This window comes from Ictidomys tridecemlineatus, chromosome 12 (genome assembly GCF_052094955.1).
Source record: "Ictidomys tridecemlineatus isolate mIctTri1 chromosome 12, mIctTri1.hap1, whole genome shotgun sequence".
Taxonomy (NCBI): domain Eukaryota; kingdom Metazoa; phylum Chordata; class Mammalia; order Rodentia; family Sciuridae; genus Ictidomys; species Ictidomys tridecemlineatus.
Genome location: NC_135488.1, coordinates 50,112,458 through 50,129,649, shown reverse-complemented (window position 1 = coordinate 50,129,649; position 17,192 = coordinate 50,112,458). Strand labels below are relative to the sequence as shown.

Genomic DNA, 17,192 nt, shown 5'->3' with positions numbered 1-17,192 from the left:
CTTTATATCTTAGTTGTTGTGTATTTTGCTGCTATAAACATTGATGTGGCTGTGTCATTGTAATATGCTGATTTTATATCCTTTGGACATATATCAAGGAGTGGGATAGCTGGGTCAAATGAGGTTCCATTCCTAGTTTTCTGAGGAATCTCCATACTGCTTTTCCAGAGTGATTCCGCCAATTTTCAGTCTCACCAACAATGCATATATGTATTATTGTCCCAACATCCTTGCCAAAATTTATTTTTACTTGTAACTTTAATAATTGATATTCGGGCCAGAGTAACATGGAATCTCAATGTAGTTCAATTTGCATATCCCTAGTGGCTAGAAATGTTGAACACTTTTTTCATATATTTGTTGACTCTCTGTGTTTCTTCTTTTGAGAAGTGTCAATTTAGTTCCTTTGCCCATTTATTGAGTCAGTTCTTTGTGGTTTTGGTATTACGCTTTTTCTTTGTATATCCTGAAAATTAATGACCTATCTCCAGTGTAGGTAACTAAGATATTTTCCCATTCTGTAGGCTCTCTCTTCATGTTTTTGATCATTTATTTTGCTGTGAAAAAGCTTTTTAGTTGATGTTATCCCATTTATTAATTTTTTATTTTAATTCTTGCTCATAAGAGGCTTGTTAAGGAAGTTGGTTCCTGAGCTGATATTTTGGAGTGTTAGACTTACATTTTCTTCTAGTGTGTGCAGGGGTTCTGGACTAATTTCTAGGTCTTTGATCCACTTTGAGTTGATTTTTGTGCAGAGTGAGAGATAGGCATTAAATTTTCATCCTACTATATTTGGATTTCCAGTTTTCCCAGAACAATTTATTGAAGAGGGTATTTTTTCCCCAATATATTTTATTGGCACCTTTGTCTAGTATGAGATAACTATGATTTTGTGGGTTTGTCTCTGTGTCTTTTATTCTGTTCCATTGGTCTTCATGCCTGTTTTGGTGCCAATACCATGCTGTGTTTTTACTATAGCTCTGTAGAATAATTTAGGGTTTGGTATTGTGATGCTTCCTGCTTCACTTCTCTTGATAAAGATTGCTTTAGCTATTCTCTTATTTTTCCAAATGAATTGCATGACTGATTTTCTGTTTCTACGAAGAATGTCATTGGAATTTGGTGGTAATTGCATTGAATCTGTATAGCACTTTTGGTATTGTGGCCATTTTGATAATATTAATTCTGCCTATCCAAGAACATGGGAGGTCTTTCTATCTCCTATGGTCCTTCTTCAATTTCTTCCTTTAGTGTTCCATAGTTTTCACTGTAGAGGTCCTTCTCTTCTTTTGTTAGATTGATTTCCAGGTTTTTTTTTTTTTTTTAATCTATTGTGAATGGGATGGTTTTCCTAATTTCTCTCTCAGATAATTCATCATTTGAGTATAGGAACACAATTGATTTATGGGTGTTAATTTTGTATCCTGATACTTTGCTGCATTCATTTATGAGTACTAGAAGTTTCCTGGTATAGTTTTTTGAGTCTTCTAAGTAGAGAATTATGTCCTCAGCAAAGAGATAGTTTGAGCTCTTCTTTTCCAATTCTTATTTCTTTACTTTCTTTCTTTTGCCTAACTGCTCTGACTAGAGTTTCAAGGATTATGTTGAATAGAAATGGTGAAAGAGAGCAGCCTTGTCTTGTTCCTGTTTTTAGAAGAAATGCTTTCAGTTTTTCTCCGTTTGGAATTATGGCCTTGGGTTTGTCATACATAGCTTTTACAATGCTGAGTTGTGCTCCATCCATCATTTTTTGTAGTGTTTTAAACATGAATGGATGCTTGTGTTTTGCCAATGCTTTTCTGAACCTATTGAGATAATCATGTGATTCTTGTCTTTAACTGTTTATGTGATGAATTACATTTACTGATTTCTGTATGTTGAACCAACCTTGTATACCTGGGATGAAACCCTCTTAGTTCAGGGTGCACATCTTTTTAATATATTTTTGTATGGGATTTGCCAGCATTTTATTAAGAATTTTTGCATCTATGTGTTCATCAGAGATATTGGTTTAGTTTTGGTATCAGGGTGATATTAGCTTCATAGATCGAGTTTAGAAGGGTTCCCTCCTTTTCTATTTCATAGAACAATTTGAGGAGGATTGGTATTAGTTCTTAAAAGGTTTGGTAGAATTCAGCTGAGAATGCTTCCAGTCTTGGGCTTTTCTTTGTTGGTAGGTTTTTGTTACCTTCTTCAATTTCATTACTTGGAATTTATGTGTTTAGAGTTTCTATACCTTCCTGGTTCAATTTTGGTAGGTCCTCTGTCTCTAGAAATTTGTCGATGTCTTCAGTATTTTCTATTTTAATGCAGTATAAATTTTCAAAATAGTTTCTGATAATCCTCTATTTCAGTAGTGTCTGTGGTGATACTTCCTTTTTCACCACAATTTTAATAATTTGAGTCTTCCCTCTGTCCTGTGGTTAGCTTGGCTAAGAGTTTATCAGTTTTGTTTGTTTTTTCAAATAACCAACTTTTTCACTGATTTTTTAAATTGTTCTTTGAGTCTCAATTTAATTGATTTGGGCTCTGTTCTTAATTATTTTTTGTTTTGGCATTGAATTATTTTTTTCTTTTTCTAGGACCTCTTATCAAAATATCTTTAAGGGAAGAACACAATATTGGAATTTTAGGCCAATTAAAATCTAGTGGAAATAGGAAATGTTTCTTACTCTTTCCAAATTTGCTGATTGAAGAAAAATAATTGATTATGTGTTAATAGGCATACTCATCCAAAATTATCTGTAAATGTAAAATTTGAGGAGATACTTTTTAATTCAAATGCAACCAAGAGTTGCTAAGAATTTTACTACCATAATAGAAGTTTTTGAACTTGCAGCTTTAGAACATAGTGTACTTGTCAACATAGGTATCAGATTCAATGCTAAAAGAAGACTTGAGTGAAATGATCAAGGAATTCTGGATCTATAAATTGTCCAGAGATCCACAATTATGAAACTGACATTGCAGTTATATGCTGCTCATTTCCAATTACAAAATCGTCACTTTTCTTTTATTAAAAAAACAAATGATAAGACTGGGAAAAGGAACCAGCTGAGTGTTAACTCTCATCTATGGCTCATACTACTCTTCATTGAGCTAGTAAAAGAGAACCTTGTTATTAATTTTAAGCTATTATGGCTGATATTTATTATTTTCAAATTTGTGATGAGACATTTATAAAATTTAGATAAGGTTTATGGCCTGAATAAGTGCTGAATGCTCACTAAGTTGTCCTCAAATGCTGAATGAGTAGTGTTAAGTATGGAGTGCCCAAGGAAGGCACTTGAACCAGAAAAAAATGAGTACTGATTTACCTAAGTTATTTATGGAGACCAAATTTATTTTTTAAATTACAATTATTCAGAAATTTACCACAGCTGATATTTTTTCCTTATATCCATATGCCTACCTGGTTAAAGTTCCTGAATTCAGAAAGTATTTTTGTAGGTAAGACTACATGGACCCTTCTGCCAGAGATTAGCGTTGTGATGAGAACATGGTACCCTGTCCGTTTCCTGTGGAATCATCCCAAATAATTTGATTCTACTGAGACAGTAGACCCTGCCCTTAGAATCCTAAAACAAGTTCAATTTATCAGCAAAATTCTGTGTTTTGTGTGCAAGAAAAACAAGAAGGAAATTCTTGTTTAATTTTGATTTTTATTTTGTTTGCTCTTTCATCAGTCTTCCTATTAATAGAGATACACAAACATACATATGTATATTTATATGACATTGCTGTTATTTTCATATTATTATTTAGTAGTAGGTGTTCCTTAAAAGTAAATAAATGTTTCTGATTATTTTTTTCAGCTCTTTTCTTTCTCTCATTTGGTTTTTGATGTCATAAGCTAGACAAAAGTCTGAATCTTAATTGAATTTCAGAATTGATTGCTTTTAAAAATTAAAAAACAAATTTTCAAAACATAATTTGTAAACATAATCTAATAGTTTGGAAAAAGAACAATGTAGGCCTTTGTAATTTTTAAAATGTTTTTGTCCATTCAAAAGCATAAATAATAATTATATTTTAATTTTTTCTTAATTTTATTTAAAAAAAATAGTTGTAGATAGACACAATACCTGTATTTTATTTATTTATTTTTATGCAGTGCTAAGGATTGAATATAGTGCCTCACATGTGAGAGGCAAACGAGCCCTCACTGAGCCACAACCCCAGCCCAATTTTAGCTTTTAATGACCTTTGTATCTCAATGCTTTACCACATCCTTGAGTTTTCAAAATACTTTAAACAATTTTAAATGCGAATTACATAAAATATTTTTAGAAGTTCATTTTTATGACACTATTGTGGTCTATAGTTCTTTCAAATACTTTATGATTAAATGGATTTTATTTTCACAAACATTTATCTTTCCATTTACCATATTGAACAAATTTTTATTAAAGCTGGAATATTAATAGATATATAAGGCAAACAGTAGTTTAAAAATATTTAAAATTATATAATATAATTAGAATTATCTCAAACTTGGTTTTTCTAGTAGCTGATGGATACATATCTATGTAGTGCCTCACCTCACTATTATTTCAGTTAGATAAGTCCATATTTTGCTCTTTTATTCATAGAAATATAAACTTGGTCACCCCAGTAAGGGTATTAAGGCAGCCACATTAGGGTACTAATGTCAATGAGTGAGTACTGCAACATGACGCTATCAACACTAACTCTAGGGTATACTATCTCAGTAGGATCAAATTATTTGGGATGATTCCACAGGAAACTGGCAGGGGCTGTGCTGTGTTCTCACCACAATGCTGATCTCTGGCAGAAGGGGCCATATAGTCTTACCTACAAAGATATTTTTTGAATTCAGGAACTTTAACCAGATATGAGTATAAGGAAAAAATATCAACTGTGGTAAATTTATGAATAATTGTAATTAAAAAAAATTGGTCTCCATAAATAACTTGGGCACATCAGTACTCATTTTTTCTGGTTCAAGTGCCTTCCTTGGGCACTCCATACTTAATACTACTCATTCAGCACCTGAGGACCACTTAGTTCTAAATGTTTTATATATGTATTAACTGATTTAATCTTCATAGCAATTCTATAGTATAGGTAGAATTAAAAAATTCATTTTACAAATGATGCAACATTTGAAGCCCAAATATGTTTAACATTTACAGTTAGTGAATCAAATAGTGGAACTTTAGAATTCAAGCTGTCATATACTACGCCTAATATACTAAGCCTCATGATAACAACTACTCTTGACATTTGTGCTGCACGTACTATATTAGGCATTGTACTTAGTGCTTTTGGACATTAATTTTATTTCATCCTCATAAGGGCATCATTAGAAAGGCATTATCCTCAGCTGAAAGAAAAGAGGTCTATATACACTAAGGAATTTACTACTTGATGTTGTTTTGTGATTTGCACATAGGAAATTTAGAATAATGTCTGATACTGTCTTCCAATTCTATGACTTACTACTCTTTCCAATGTCAATTTTAAAGCTATTAGAATTTAATGGCTAGGTCAGACTATATGACAGACCCCTCCCCAGATACCAAGCATCTCTAAGGCCCATGGAAAGCCATGAAAGAGGACACCATATCTCACACTTCAGTGTTTCTCAGTGCATTTTTTCTAGGAACATTAGACCTAAATTACATTAATAGGTATATGTTAAAAAAATGTCTTCTTTGATTATATAAATTGGAAAAACATTTAGTTGAATCAGAGTTTGAGATTAGGAACCTAAGGAAATAATTATATATGGTGGACTGTTAAGACTATGTAAAGTCTCCTCTGAGCTCAGAGTAGATTGGAGTTAATTCTTTGATTTTTTTTTTAACAAACACTTTCTAAGTGATTAAGTTGATACCCAAAGTATTTCTAAATCTGATATGTTAAAAGTATTTTTAAACAACTTTTTAAATTTCAAACTAAAGCTATTCTATCCTTTAAGATAGATTGCATTTTTAGTGGACTAGAATAGATAATACAGAGAGTCATCAGCTTGACATATTCTCATATGGCAGCATTCTGGTTTCCATGTGAAGTTATAATTATTTTTAAAAACTCTAATATGAGGTTTAAATATTATATATTAATAGATCATTTTGAAGACGTCAGAAACTTCACAAAGTTGTCTAATACAATGACAGCTTTCTTAGGCTAGAACATGAGGAAACTGAAATCTAATAAATATAATGTTGGTCAGCAGAGACTCTGTAGGCCTTTAGATTTTCATTTGTGAATGTTAAAGATCTTTGTCTCCAAATTGTCTTTCTATATTTCTTTCATATTCTCTCTCTCTCTCTCTCTCTCTCTCTCTCTCTCTGTCTCTCTCTCTCTCTCTCTCTCTCTCTCTCTCTCTCTCTCTCAAAATACACACACACACACATTCTGATACTGCCCTGGAGCTATGACAACTTATTGGATGATAGCTTCCTTTCATTAAAAAAAATGGAAGAATCTATAGTAGCATTTCTAAGCTTTAACTCTACCCCCAGTGATTTATTTAATTGGTTTGTGGTGGAACGTGACCAACAAACAGTATGTCTTTAAAACTCATCAGATGGTTCCATTATTCAACCAGAGTTTAACCCTATAGACCCAGAACAGTAAGTTCTCAAGCAAGTCCCAAAGGACTTGCTAAATCACAGATTATTAAGTCCCCAGAATGTCTATAGATTTGGGAGGAGGTCTGGAAATCTGCTATTCCCACATAATGCTGATGCTGCTCTTCAAAGAACCATCTTCTTCTTTTTTTTAATATTTATTTCTTAGTTTTTGGCGGACACAACATCTTTGTTTGTATATGGTGCTGAGGATCGAACCCAGGCTGCACGCATGCCAGGCTACCGCTTGAGCCACATCCCCAGCCCCCAAAGAACCATCTTCTGAGAATCGTTTTCCCAGATCACTCTCTTCTGTTGAAACTTTACAATTTCCTTTTAGTTGTGTGTTTCTTTAATTTGTAGGTATAAAGGAATTTTTATCAGATAATTTATTATCTTTGATTAATCAAACCAGAAGTAAAGCAAGCATTTATCTTCCCTAGTTTATGTAAAATCTAGACTCATATTGAATCATGGTGTTGACTATCATGAAACAAAACTCATTTCTTCCCAGGCATGTGTTTTCTTACTTTCATCCAATAAATAGATTCAAATCACATCAATTAAAGCTGTGTAATAATGAAACTAGAGAACTTGAAATTGCAGAGGGCGACAGGAGCTTATCTAATTAAGCAGGAATTACTCTTCCTACTTGTAGAAATCAGAAACTTGAAAGAGGTGGAAGGAGGAAATAGTGAACAGACATATGCATGCATTCACATATGACCAACGATGGACATGATAAAAAACCAGCCTGATGAAAATGGGCGATTTGTGCCCACTGAGAAGCAACTAATGTGAAACAGGAGAATGCCACAAACATCTGGCACAATAATTAGGATTTAACAACACAAGCAATCAGAGGTTATTCAAAGTTCCTGAGCAGAAGGGTCACATGAGGCAAACCATGTTTCTTTCAGCTTTATTGGTCTAGCGGACTGGTTTAAAGATAAACAGAAGTATTTCCCATCACTGCAGGGTATAATAGAGCTGCTGCCTGAAATGACAGATCGCAATAAAGTTTTATTGTCTTGCAAAAAGTCAAAAGAATTAACTCCCAGAGAAGACTTCCAGTAGGTAATCACTTTGATTTGTACATGAAATGAAAAATAATAGGACAATTTATGATTTACCACAAGAGCCAGGTAATTTTCTCACTCCATTGGATTCTTTCAAACAAGACACACAAGTTGACTTAAAGATGACTTAAAGTTTCATATCAGATTGATAGAGATTGTATAGTAAAATCATTAGACAAGGGACCCCTTGATCCTGCATTGGACAACAAATCATAACAGATATTTTTTCTAGTTTGAAGACAGTATAGTTAAATGTAATTTTATTAAAGATCTTTTTCTTAGCCTGATTCATTATCTAGCCAAGGATCTCTGTTTAGGTAAATGTATCATAAAGTCATCTTTTTTTTTTAGCAGCAAAGTAGGAATTTTATTCTTGAATTTTTTTTAAGTTCTCTCTTCAAGTTTTAGGGGAAGATCAATGTTTCTGATTATCTTGTCAAAGAGAGGACTAGCAGAACAAACATCCAAATCGACTATCCAGGAGGCAGCTGAAGTTGGAATTCTGAATGCCAAGAAATGCTGAATGGGCAGTCACCATTATAAGTGGTGGTTCAACTCCAGAAACTTCTGAGTGCTCTGAGGCAGAGCATATACAGCAAAGCACCAAAATCCAACAGGGTCAAGGAAAAGCTTTCTACACACAAGAGGGAAGTTCTGCACAACTTCAGTTACAGAGGAAAGGTAGTCAGAAGACTAGGAGAGTTAGAAAACAACAACAACAACTTCTCTTTGGAAGAAAGCATAAGATATATACCTAGGAAGGAAAGCATAGTATGTAGATTTTTAAATGACAGTATGAAATAGAGATCAGGTTGTTAGTTCTGTTTTTGTTGTTGTTTCTTTCTTTTTAGATACAGTTTTGTGGTTACAAACTTTGTACATTAAAATCACCCAGGCAGCTTGTTAATCAGGAGTCTCACAATACATGAAGATTCTGCGTTTGACCCAGACATCTAGATTCTTAATAAATATTCCAGATGATTTTGATATTGATGAGCTAATCTTTGAAAAAGACTCACATGTGTTCATTTACTGTGTTAACAGTAGAGGTGTGTAGAGGGGAAAAAGCATAGGGGTTTGAGAATGAATTTCTTAGAAGAAAGAAAAATACAAATAAAATAATTTCTAAGTGGCATTGAGGGCCAACAAATTGAAATTCAACATCAGGGATCACATTTGCTGCCTTCTAGCAGGGCTGTCAGTAGAAGATGAACCACATAGAGCAAGTGTTCCAGACTTGAATCAAGGGGTTGGTCAGCTATTCTAGTTTCTAGGTTGGTTTGATGTCTGATGTTAATGAAACATCTGAAGTTGATTATAATTTCACTGGCAAGTGTTACGTTTTGAAGTTTAACATTTTGAAGAGAATCACTCCAAGAATGTTCTATTTATATCTTTAGCTATTGAACAGGGAAAAAAGGAAAAAATTTTGATGTTTTCCATGTATCTTACTTACAGCATCAGTTTCTGGTGTGAGTTAATTAGAACACATAAAAAAGTCAGTTAATGGGGTCAGGTAAAAGCAAAAGAGGTTTTCCATTGCAGTTCTGAAATAGGAGAATAACCTTAAAGTTAGTTATCAGCTCCCTCCCACACCCCACTGTACCACTGCCCCTCGGTTTTCTTTGTGGGCTCACATGAATAGCTCTTGGGTTTGCTTTTGTTTTGGTTCTGTATGTCACAATTTACAAAAATATTCTTACTGTTTTATTAATTATTTTTTAATTTTTAAAATTACTTATGCCAACAGTACTTGGCTTTTTGACAATGGACCCAAGAATTTTGTTCCAGTCCTTTGAAAATTGACTATGCAAATGCACGTGAATTTGTTTATATACAGCAATTTCAATCATTTCACTCCAGGTTCAGAATACAGAACAAAGGAATGCAAGAGAACACAGACAAGGGAAACAATTCATTTGCACTGGAGTGTTACTAATATACATACTTTTGCATAGTTTTAACATAAAAACAATTGGGATTTGTGTTTTGTATATTATTTAACCTTTATCTTATTCTAAAATCTCAGAGAATCTTCAGGAATATTACTTTCCTAAATTCCTAAGTGTATATTAATAAGGTGCTACATCATATTTTATATTTATTTTAATATTGATTAAGTTGCATATATTATGTAACGTTATAGCTAATATTATAGGAAATGTCTTTTTACTGTAAATTCTTATTTTAAAATTTTTTAGAGAATTAGACCTTTCTGTTCTTGTTACTTTTTTTATTTCTTCTGCTCTAGTTCCTGTTTTTATACTGTTCTTGATTTTCTTCTTTACTTGATCTGTTTCCCTTTATATATACAGTTAAGGAATGCCCTTGATGATCATTAAAGAAAGACATAACTTGATCTAAATAATTTCTGAATAATAATTATTTTGTATGTGATGACTTAGGCAAAAATTTTATCTTAATTTGGGTCAGTTCTTATCTAATTTATGTTTTCTTTCACATATTTCATAACTGTCAATACTAGATAGTTTAAAACTATTTTATACTATTAATATTGAATGATTTCCAAAGAATCAATAATAAATTAAAAACCCAGTTCCCAACTGTTTTCAGTCAGAATGATTAGGTTTTAATATTTATAGTAGGTTTTTTAATTGTAAAAATCATGTAACTTTGATATGGGCATATTGCCAAGAATATGAAATCTTTATAATAAGACCAAAGCTCCCCTTTCTTTTATTGAATAAATTATTCAATCTGAAAGTAGTTTGTTAGAATTTGTTCAATTTTAAATAATATTAAATCAAGAGAGAGAAATGAATTACAGTAGATGGGGTAGAGAGAGAAGATGGGAGGAGAGGGGAGGGGAGGGGAGGGGGGATAGTAGAGGATAGGAAGGGCAGCAGAATACAACAGACACTAGTATGGCAGTATGTAAAAAAGTGGATGTGGAACCGATGTGAATCTGCAATATGTATACGGGGTAAAAATGGGAGTTCATAATCTACTTGAATCAAATGTATGAAATATGATATGTCAAGAGCTTTGTAATGTTTTGAACAACTAATAATAAAAAAATAAAAAAATTAAATTATATTAAATCATAAAATTTAAATAGTATTAAATTTTAATAATTTTCAAGAAATTTATCTCCTTACAACAAAATAACTTGAATTGCTTGACTTTGTATTGAACACTTTATTCATTTGTCTAAATCTCTGTTTTTTCATAGAGTTGTAGCTTATGAGAACATCAATAAAAATGACTACTATACGATTAGCCAAAAGGCAGTGACACACATTTACAACGATGAGATCGAATTTATTGAAATTGATCGATGGGAACAGGAATATCTATATCACAGAGAACTCATTAAGATCCCCATATTTTCACTTTTCCGGAAATGGAAGGCTTTTAGCGTATGGAGGAAGAATGTACGCTCCATGAAAATCAATGAATGTCGAAAATCTCTACAAAAAGATTTGTTCATTGTTCATCCTGTATGTATTTATTAGTTGTAATTTAAAGAATTACAGAAAAAGAAAAGATAGTCTCTGAAATGGAATATTTCACCTTTTAAAGATAATTCACAATTTTTAACCTATCTAGTCAATTAGGAGTTTGCAATCCAGTGGCATTTCTATATTTTTAACTATGGTTGCAAAATGCAGAAGTACAACAAGAGAGTTGTACAGGTCCCCTTTGATTAGAAACAGGCTCAAAGTCTTGGATTTGTAATCCCCTTTGTTGTTGATCAGAAAGCTGTATGTCTTTTGAGAACAGTGGATTGGCAGCCCTATTACCTCCCCTCTTCTCTGAAACCTTCTGGACTTAATGGCCCCAAATAATCTGGTACTTGTTTTCATGGGCCAGTACCTCTCAGTAGATCATATAGGTCCCTTTACCATGGATTTAGACAATTGGGGAAAATTTAACTTTTACTTTGAATGCTAGGACATGATAGGAAAAAAAAAACTGCTAAAGAATGTGTGGCCATATTTAAATTCCACTCAATGAATTTCAACTTACATTAGAATTTTTGTACTTGACTCCTGGGAATAACTGAAATTATTACTGGCACATTCAAGCGTGCTATATCCTCAGCTGTCTGTTTCTATGACACTAAGTCACTACTTTCTCCAATCAAAAGCCTTTAGTTTTCTTTTTACAGTCAGTTCCTTCACTTTGCATAAAGTAAAGACTTATCACCATGTTAGTCACACAATCAAGGAATATTCAGGACTACACTTAACACAGATATTAGTGCTAAACAAATATATAACCATCTGGAGTCCTCCATCTCATCCAGCATTCTGAGTTGCGGGAAAATATTCTAGTTGTTGATATAAAATTCAATCCTTACACACATCTACTTTCTTCATTTAAAGATATTTCACTACCTTTCATCTTTTACCATGTCTTGAATACTATCCATATTATAAATTTGTTACTAAACATGCAAAATAGTTCTCCCTAGAATTGCCTCCAAATCAACTCAATCAAAACTCACTCTCTTATTTTGTGTGCTTAAAGTTATCATTATCTCCTGTGCAACATTCATACCAGTGGTGCATTGGTTTGATAATATCTCCTCTTGAATTGGTTATAGAGGACTAGAATGTTTTCATGCTTTCAAGCTGCAATTGACATAAATAGCAGTCCCATTTGAAAGAAAAGTGGCACAGAACTGATCACACATACCTGGGATAAGAAACAGATTTATTGTCAAGAGCCTGACAAGGCTACTCTGCACAAAGAGAGGGATAGTGGCAGCAAGGAGGGAGAACAGTAGCAACTCCCCCTTGAATGTTATAGACTAGAACCATGGCCATGCACTAGGGGCAGGTTTAGTTTTCCTCTAATCTTGTGGAAGGCAAGTTTATTTCTTGGGAACAGAGAAAGGCAGTTTTCCTATCTCTCAGAAGGGAGAACAAGCAAACAGGCATGTACTTTTATCTTCTCAAGGAGAGAGCAGGGAGAGACCTGCATATCTCTAGACCTGCATTATCTCAGGCTATTTTCTATTTCTTGGGAATAAGAACAGTATTCATAAAGTGGGGGTGGGGAAAAGGAAGGTGGCTGTAATTATGCTAACACCATTGAGATGGTTTGAATATCTGTTAGATGCTAACTCACACTTATCACAAGTCTTATAATTACAACTACTTGACTAGAGTGGCTGATTCTTCTAAACTGGGTTGAAGAAAGAAATATTGAATGAAGTTTTTCCAGAAATTTTTATTTTTAGACATTTTTCAATAACCAACTTTTTTGGCACCTGTGCCTATATTTTCTTGTAACAACTTTATGGATATGACATTTACATACCATAGAATTCACCTTTATAAAGTATATAATTCAATGATTTTTAGTGTATTCACAGAATTTACCAATAATCACTACAGTCAATTTTAGAACATGTCCATCATTCAAAAGAAAAACTCCATTATTCACATTCCCTCTTTCTTCCCAATCCCTCTTTTCTCCCTCACCCCAGCTTTAAGTAACCAGTAATCAATTTTTGTATCTATAGATTTGCCTGTTCTTTACATTTCTTTTAAATGAAGTCACAATATTTGTTTTTTTGTTGTTGTTTATTTTTTTTTGTGACTGGCATTTTTCACAAAACATAATGTTTTAAGGTTCATCTGTGTTATAGCATTTCTTTTCATTGGCATTTTGTTCCTTTGTGTTATTATGCCTATTTATTTGTCCACCCATCTATTAATGGAAATTTGGACTGTTTCCACTTTTTGGCAATTATGAATAATGTTGTTATAGACAATCATGTACAAGTTTTTGTCTGAACATATGTTTTTTATTTCTCTTGGTCATACCTGTAGGAATAAAATTTCTAGGTCATTAGTTACTCTATGTTTAACCTTTTCAAGAAACATAAGTTTTCCAAAACTACTTGTTGCCCACTAAAATTTAAAGTCAAATTTATCCTTGTTTTCTGTCATAGCCTTTTAGATTAATAGATGCTCCCTTCTGTTATAGTTGTGACTGGATATTGTAAAGTCCTTAAAGTAACACAAGAATCTTTATTAGCAAAAGCTATTGAAATGTAAGATATTGCCCAGTTTTTTTTACTTGCTCTCATTTTTGTTCTTTAAATAAGCAGAAAGACATGTATGTATTTTTAAACTGAAAAAGAAGGAATTTGACAAACTAAATCTGATAATTCATTGAATTATTTTACAAAAAAATTTTCAAAAGTGTTTCTACGTAATATATGTTTTTTGTAGTTGTAGCTCAAGTTAACATACAGAGCTGTTTATTTTTCTTATTAACCATTTTTACTATTCACAAGCTTTTATACTTTTAAAATACAAAACTTTTTTTCTTACTAAACAATGATAAATTCTTATTTTCATTCAGTATTTGCGACCAGCTCTTCTTAAAATAAATGAATTGTGTTATCAATTGAGCTTTATGGGACTTTATTATATTGAAAAATGTCACACCTACACGCTGCAGGAGTTCAAGGCTGCACAAGTCGCAAGACTACAGGAGGTAAGAAATTTTGCCTATAAGGATTAAGTTTTTTCCCTATTATTGATATTTTGATATCACTAATTATGCATATTCATTAATCTCTAGGTGACAGCGCGCCTAGAAGAATTTCGAAATGAGGCAAAAGAAGTGGTCAGGAAGGCATGTCGATTTGCTTTGCGTGCTGCAGGGTTTGTTCCTGATGACTGTGCATTTGAACCTACTGAGGGTATGAAGGGCATGGAACCCGGGTATATTAGAAATGTCCACTTTCTAAAATATCAATTCTCCTTGTCCTAGGTTTAAATAATGATCCTTTTTCAGTTCTTTCAAACTGCTTCTTGGTATGTTATAAATTCAATATACTTTGTGGAAGCAGGTAAAATGGTAAATACTGCATCTTCTTGCATTTCTCTCACGTAAGTATTGTGAACTGTACACAGAATATTAATCATAAGCCTTCTATAGTGGATTCTGGTTGAGACTGTCTTCTTAAATGTATGTCTTGCCTACTGTTGGAGTCAATAGGTTTGTTAAAAATTAGGGACTGAATGGATCTTAAGATTGGTCCCAGTTGGCATGGATTGTAAAGGATGATAACAATATAGATGGATCAAATGCTTGAGGGTCGAGGTATTCCTGAGAAAGGTAACATGGTCTACTGATCGTCTCCTGTTAAGGAGAATGTTAAAAACTATCTATACTATTTACTTGAATTGAAATCAATTGGTAGGAAATTCCTTTGAATAATTAGACTTCTTTGTAGGCTTTAAATGTGTTATGAACCAAAGGATTTTATTGTTTTTACATTTTATTTGTTCTTTCTTTGAATGTATATTGAAAGAAATGGAATTTTTATCATTTACATTTTAAAACTTTTAATAATCTATACATGAGTACACATTAGATAAAAGTCTGTGAATTATTAATATATTAATGCAGTATTCTAATCTGATTCAAAATGGGGTTGGGAGGGAGAGCAAGAGAGGAAGATTAGGGAATAGGGATGGGAGGGAAAGAGAGGAAGAAGGGGAATACATGAATGGTGGAAGGAGACCCTCATCATTATACAAAATACATGTGTGAAGATGTGAATTTGGTGTCAACATACCTTATATACAATCAGAGATATGATAAATTGTGGCATAAAGTATATTAAGAATTGTAGTGCAAAAAAATAATAATAAGAGAGCTCATGTATAATGGCATAATTTGGCATGAACATACTTTATATAAGAAATGAAATTTTTACACAAAAATTCTTGTGTCTTCTGTTGTTCTTAGCTTGCTATGCAAAAATAAGTGGAGTAGGTTTCAGTGATGTGCTGGTTGAGTTGCCCTCTTATGGAGATTCTGAAAAAATGACATATACGGAACAGGCCAGCAAAAGGCATCATTGCATGAGGCTAACATGGTAAATGACTAGTATTTATTTTAAAAAAAATTAGATCATCCATCCTGCTCAAGTTTCATTAAAAATTAAACCTTGGAAGATGATGAATATGTTAATTTGTATGACTGGAGTAATTATTTTGTTCTGTATGTCAGAACATCTTATGTCCTACTCAAATATGTACAATGAAAAGTTAAAACCAAAACATAGAGATGTTTTAATGTTTTTAATTTTTTTAAAGAGAGAGAGAGAGAGAGAGAGAGAGAGAGAATTCTTTTTTAATATTCATTTTTTTTTTTAGTTATCGGCGGACACAACATCTTTGTTTGTATGTAGTGCTGAGGATCAAACCTGGGCCACACGCATGCCAAGGCGAGCTCGCTACCGCTTGAGCCACATCCCCAGCCCATGTTTTTAATATTTTAAAAAAGGCAATGTTCATTTCCAAACATCTCCTTTTAAAAAAAATCAAACCTGTCACCATAGAGTTCTCTAATAGTTATGAGAATTTAAGGAATATGATTACCTAAATGCATGCTCCAGAAACCCATCCTTTCAACTGCCACTCAGCAAAGTAGCTGCTGGGACAGGCAGGCTGATAGTAAATCCAAGTCCAAGAGCTCCTTTTTGATATCTAAGGCTGTGATTCCCTCTGGCCTAGCCTGGAACAACTCCCTGCAATAAAACAAGTTGTGTGAAGGAGAAGCCAGGCACATAGAGATTTGTGGACCTCCGCAAGTAGGTTAGGAGGGCCTGCTCTAATGCTGGGTGACCAGCACCCCGCTAGGTAGGTTCCTGCTCAGGAGGTGTGAGCAGCCTGGGAAATAAAAAGTCTGAAATAGTAAGATATAAAGCTGGAGCCAGAAATTAGATAAAAAGGGGAGCACATCTGATGGGAGGTGGAACTGAACAACTGAAGATTGGCCCTGATTCTTTATTTAAGGAGGAGTACATCAAAGGCAGGAATAAGGTTTCAGGGAAGGAGTCTTGCTTCTCAGTGTGGCAGGGTCTTGCAGTAAACAGGTCGATTGGCATTTTGACAAGCCACACTCACTTCCAGAGTCTGCATAGCTCCAGCGGGTCATTCCATCTCTGATGCTGTGCTGAACTTGTGATGGAGCTAGGTAGGAAGCCACATGAACCAGGCATTCTCAAACCAGCAGGGTTGCTGCTGGGAGTTCTGATACCCTACTTTACTGCCTCATGGTTTCAACATTGTTTTAGTTCACGCACAGTGCATGGATGACTTCCTGCACTGCTCCATCCTTTTGGTCACTAAGGAACTATGGCAAACTGGAAAATCACATAAAGTTCCACCCTATCGCTAAGGCAGCTTTTACAACTGGGAGCCTGGAAGGGAAATGTTCCTCCTAGTACCTCACCAGGGAACTTGCTGTTAGCTGTGCCATCTGCTTACCTAGCTCCATCTTGAACTTGACTATTTCAGAGTTTAAAGTTTCCATCATTCTAAAGCCTTATGATCACAAATAACTCTTACAAACAAAATCGCCAAAGATTATCTGAAAAATTGTGAAACTATAAAGCATTGATTATTACTATTTGGTGTTCACTAACTTAATCTATCAATTAAAACCATTTATTTAATGTACCTTAATTGTGTACTCTTTTATATATGAAAATGTCTGCATCAATGAAAGTCAGTGA

At 33.5% G+C, this 17,192-nt stretch overlaps 1 protein-coding gene across 1 annotated transcript in view; it reads left to right on the top strand.

Moving 5' to 3' along the window:
- Dnah6 (dynein axonemal heavy chain 6) overlaps positions 1-17,192 on the top strand; it is a 263,669-nt gene that overhangs the window by 20,399 nt on the left and 226,078 nt on the right. The window contains exons 6-9 of the mRNA XM_005335870.5: positions 10,872-11,139; positions 14,021-14,155; positions 14,243-14,363; positions 15,419-15,548. Coding sequence (XP_005335927.2) covers positions 10,872-11,139; positions 14,021-14,155; positions 14,243-14,363; positions 15,419-15,548 — 654 coding nt within the window. The remainder of the gene's footprint in view (positions 1-10,871; positions 11,140-14,020; positions 14,156-14,242; positions 14,364-15,418; positions 15,549-17,192) is intronic.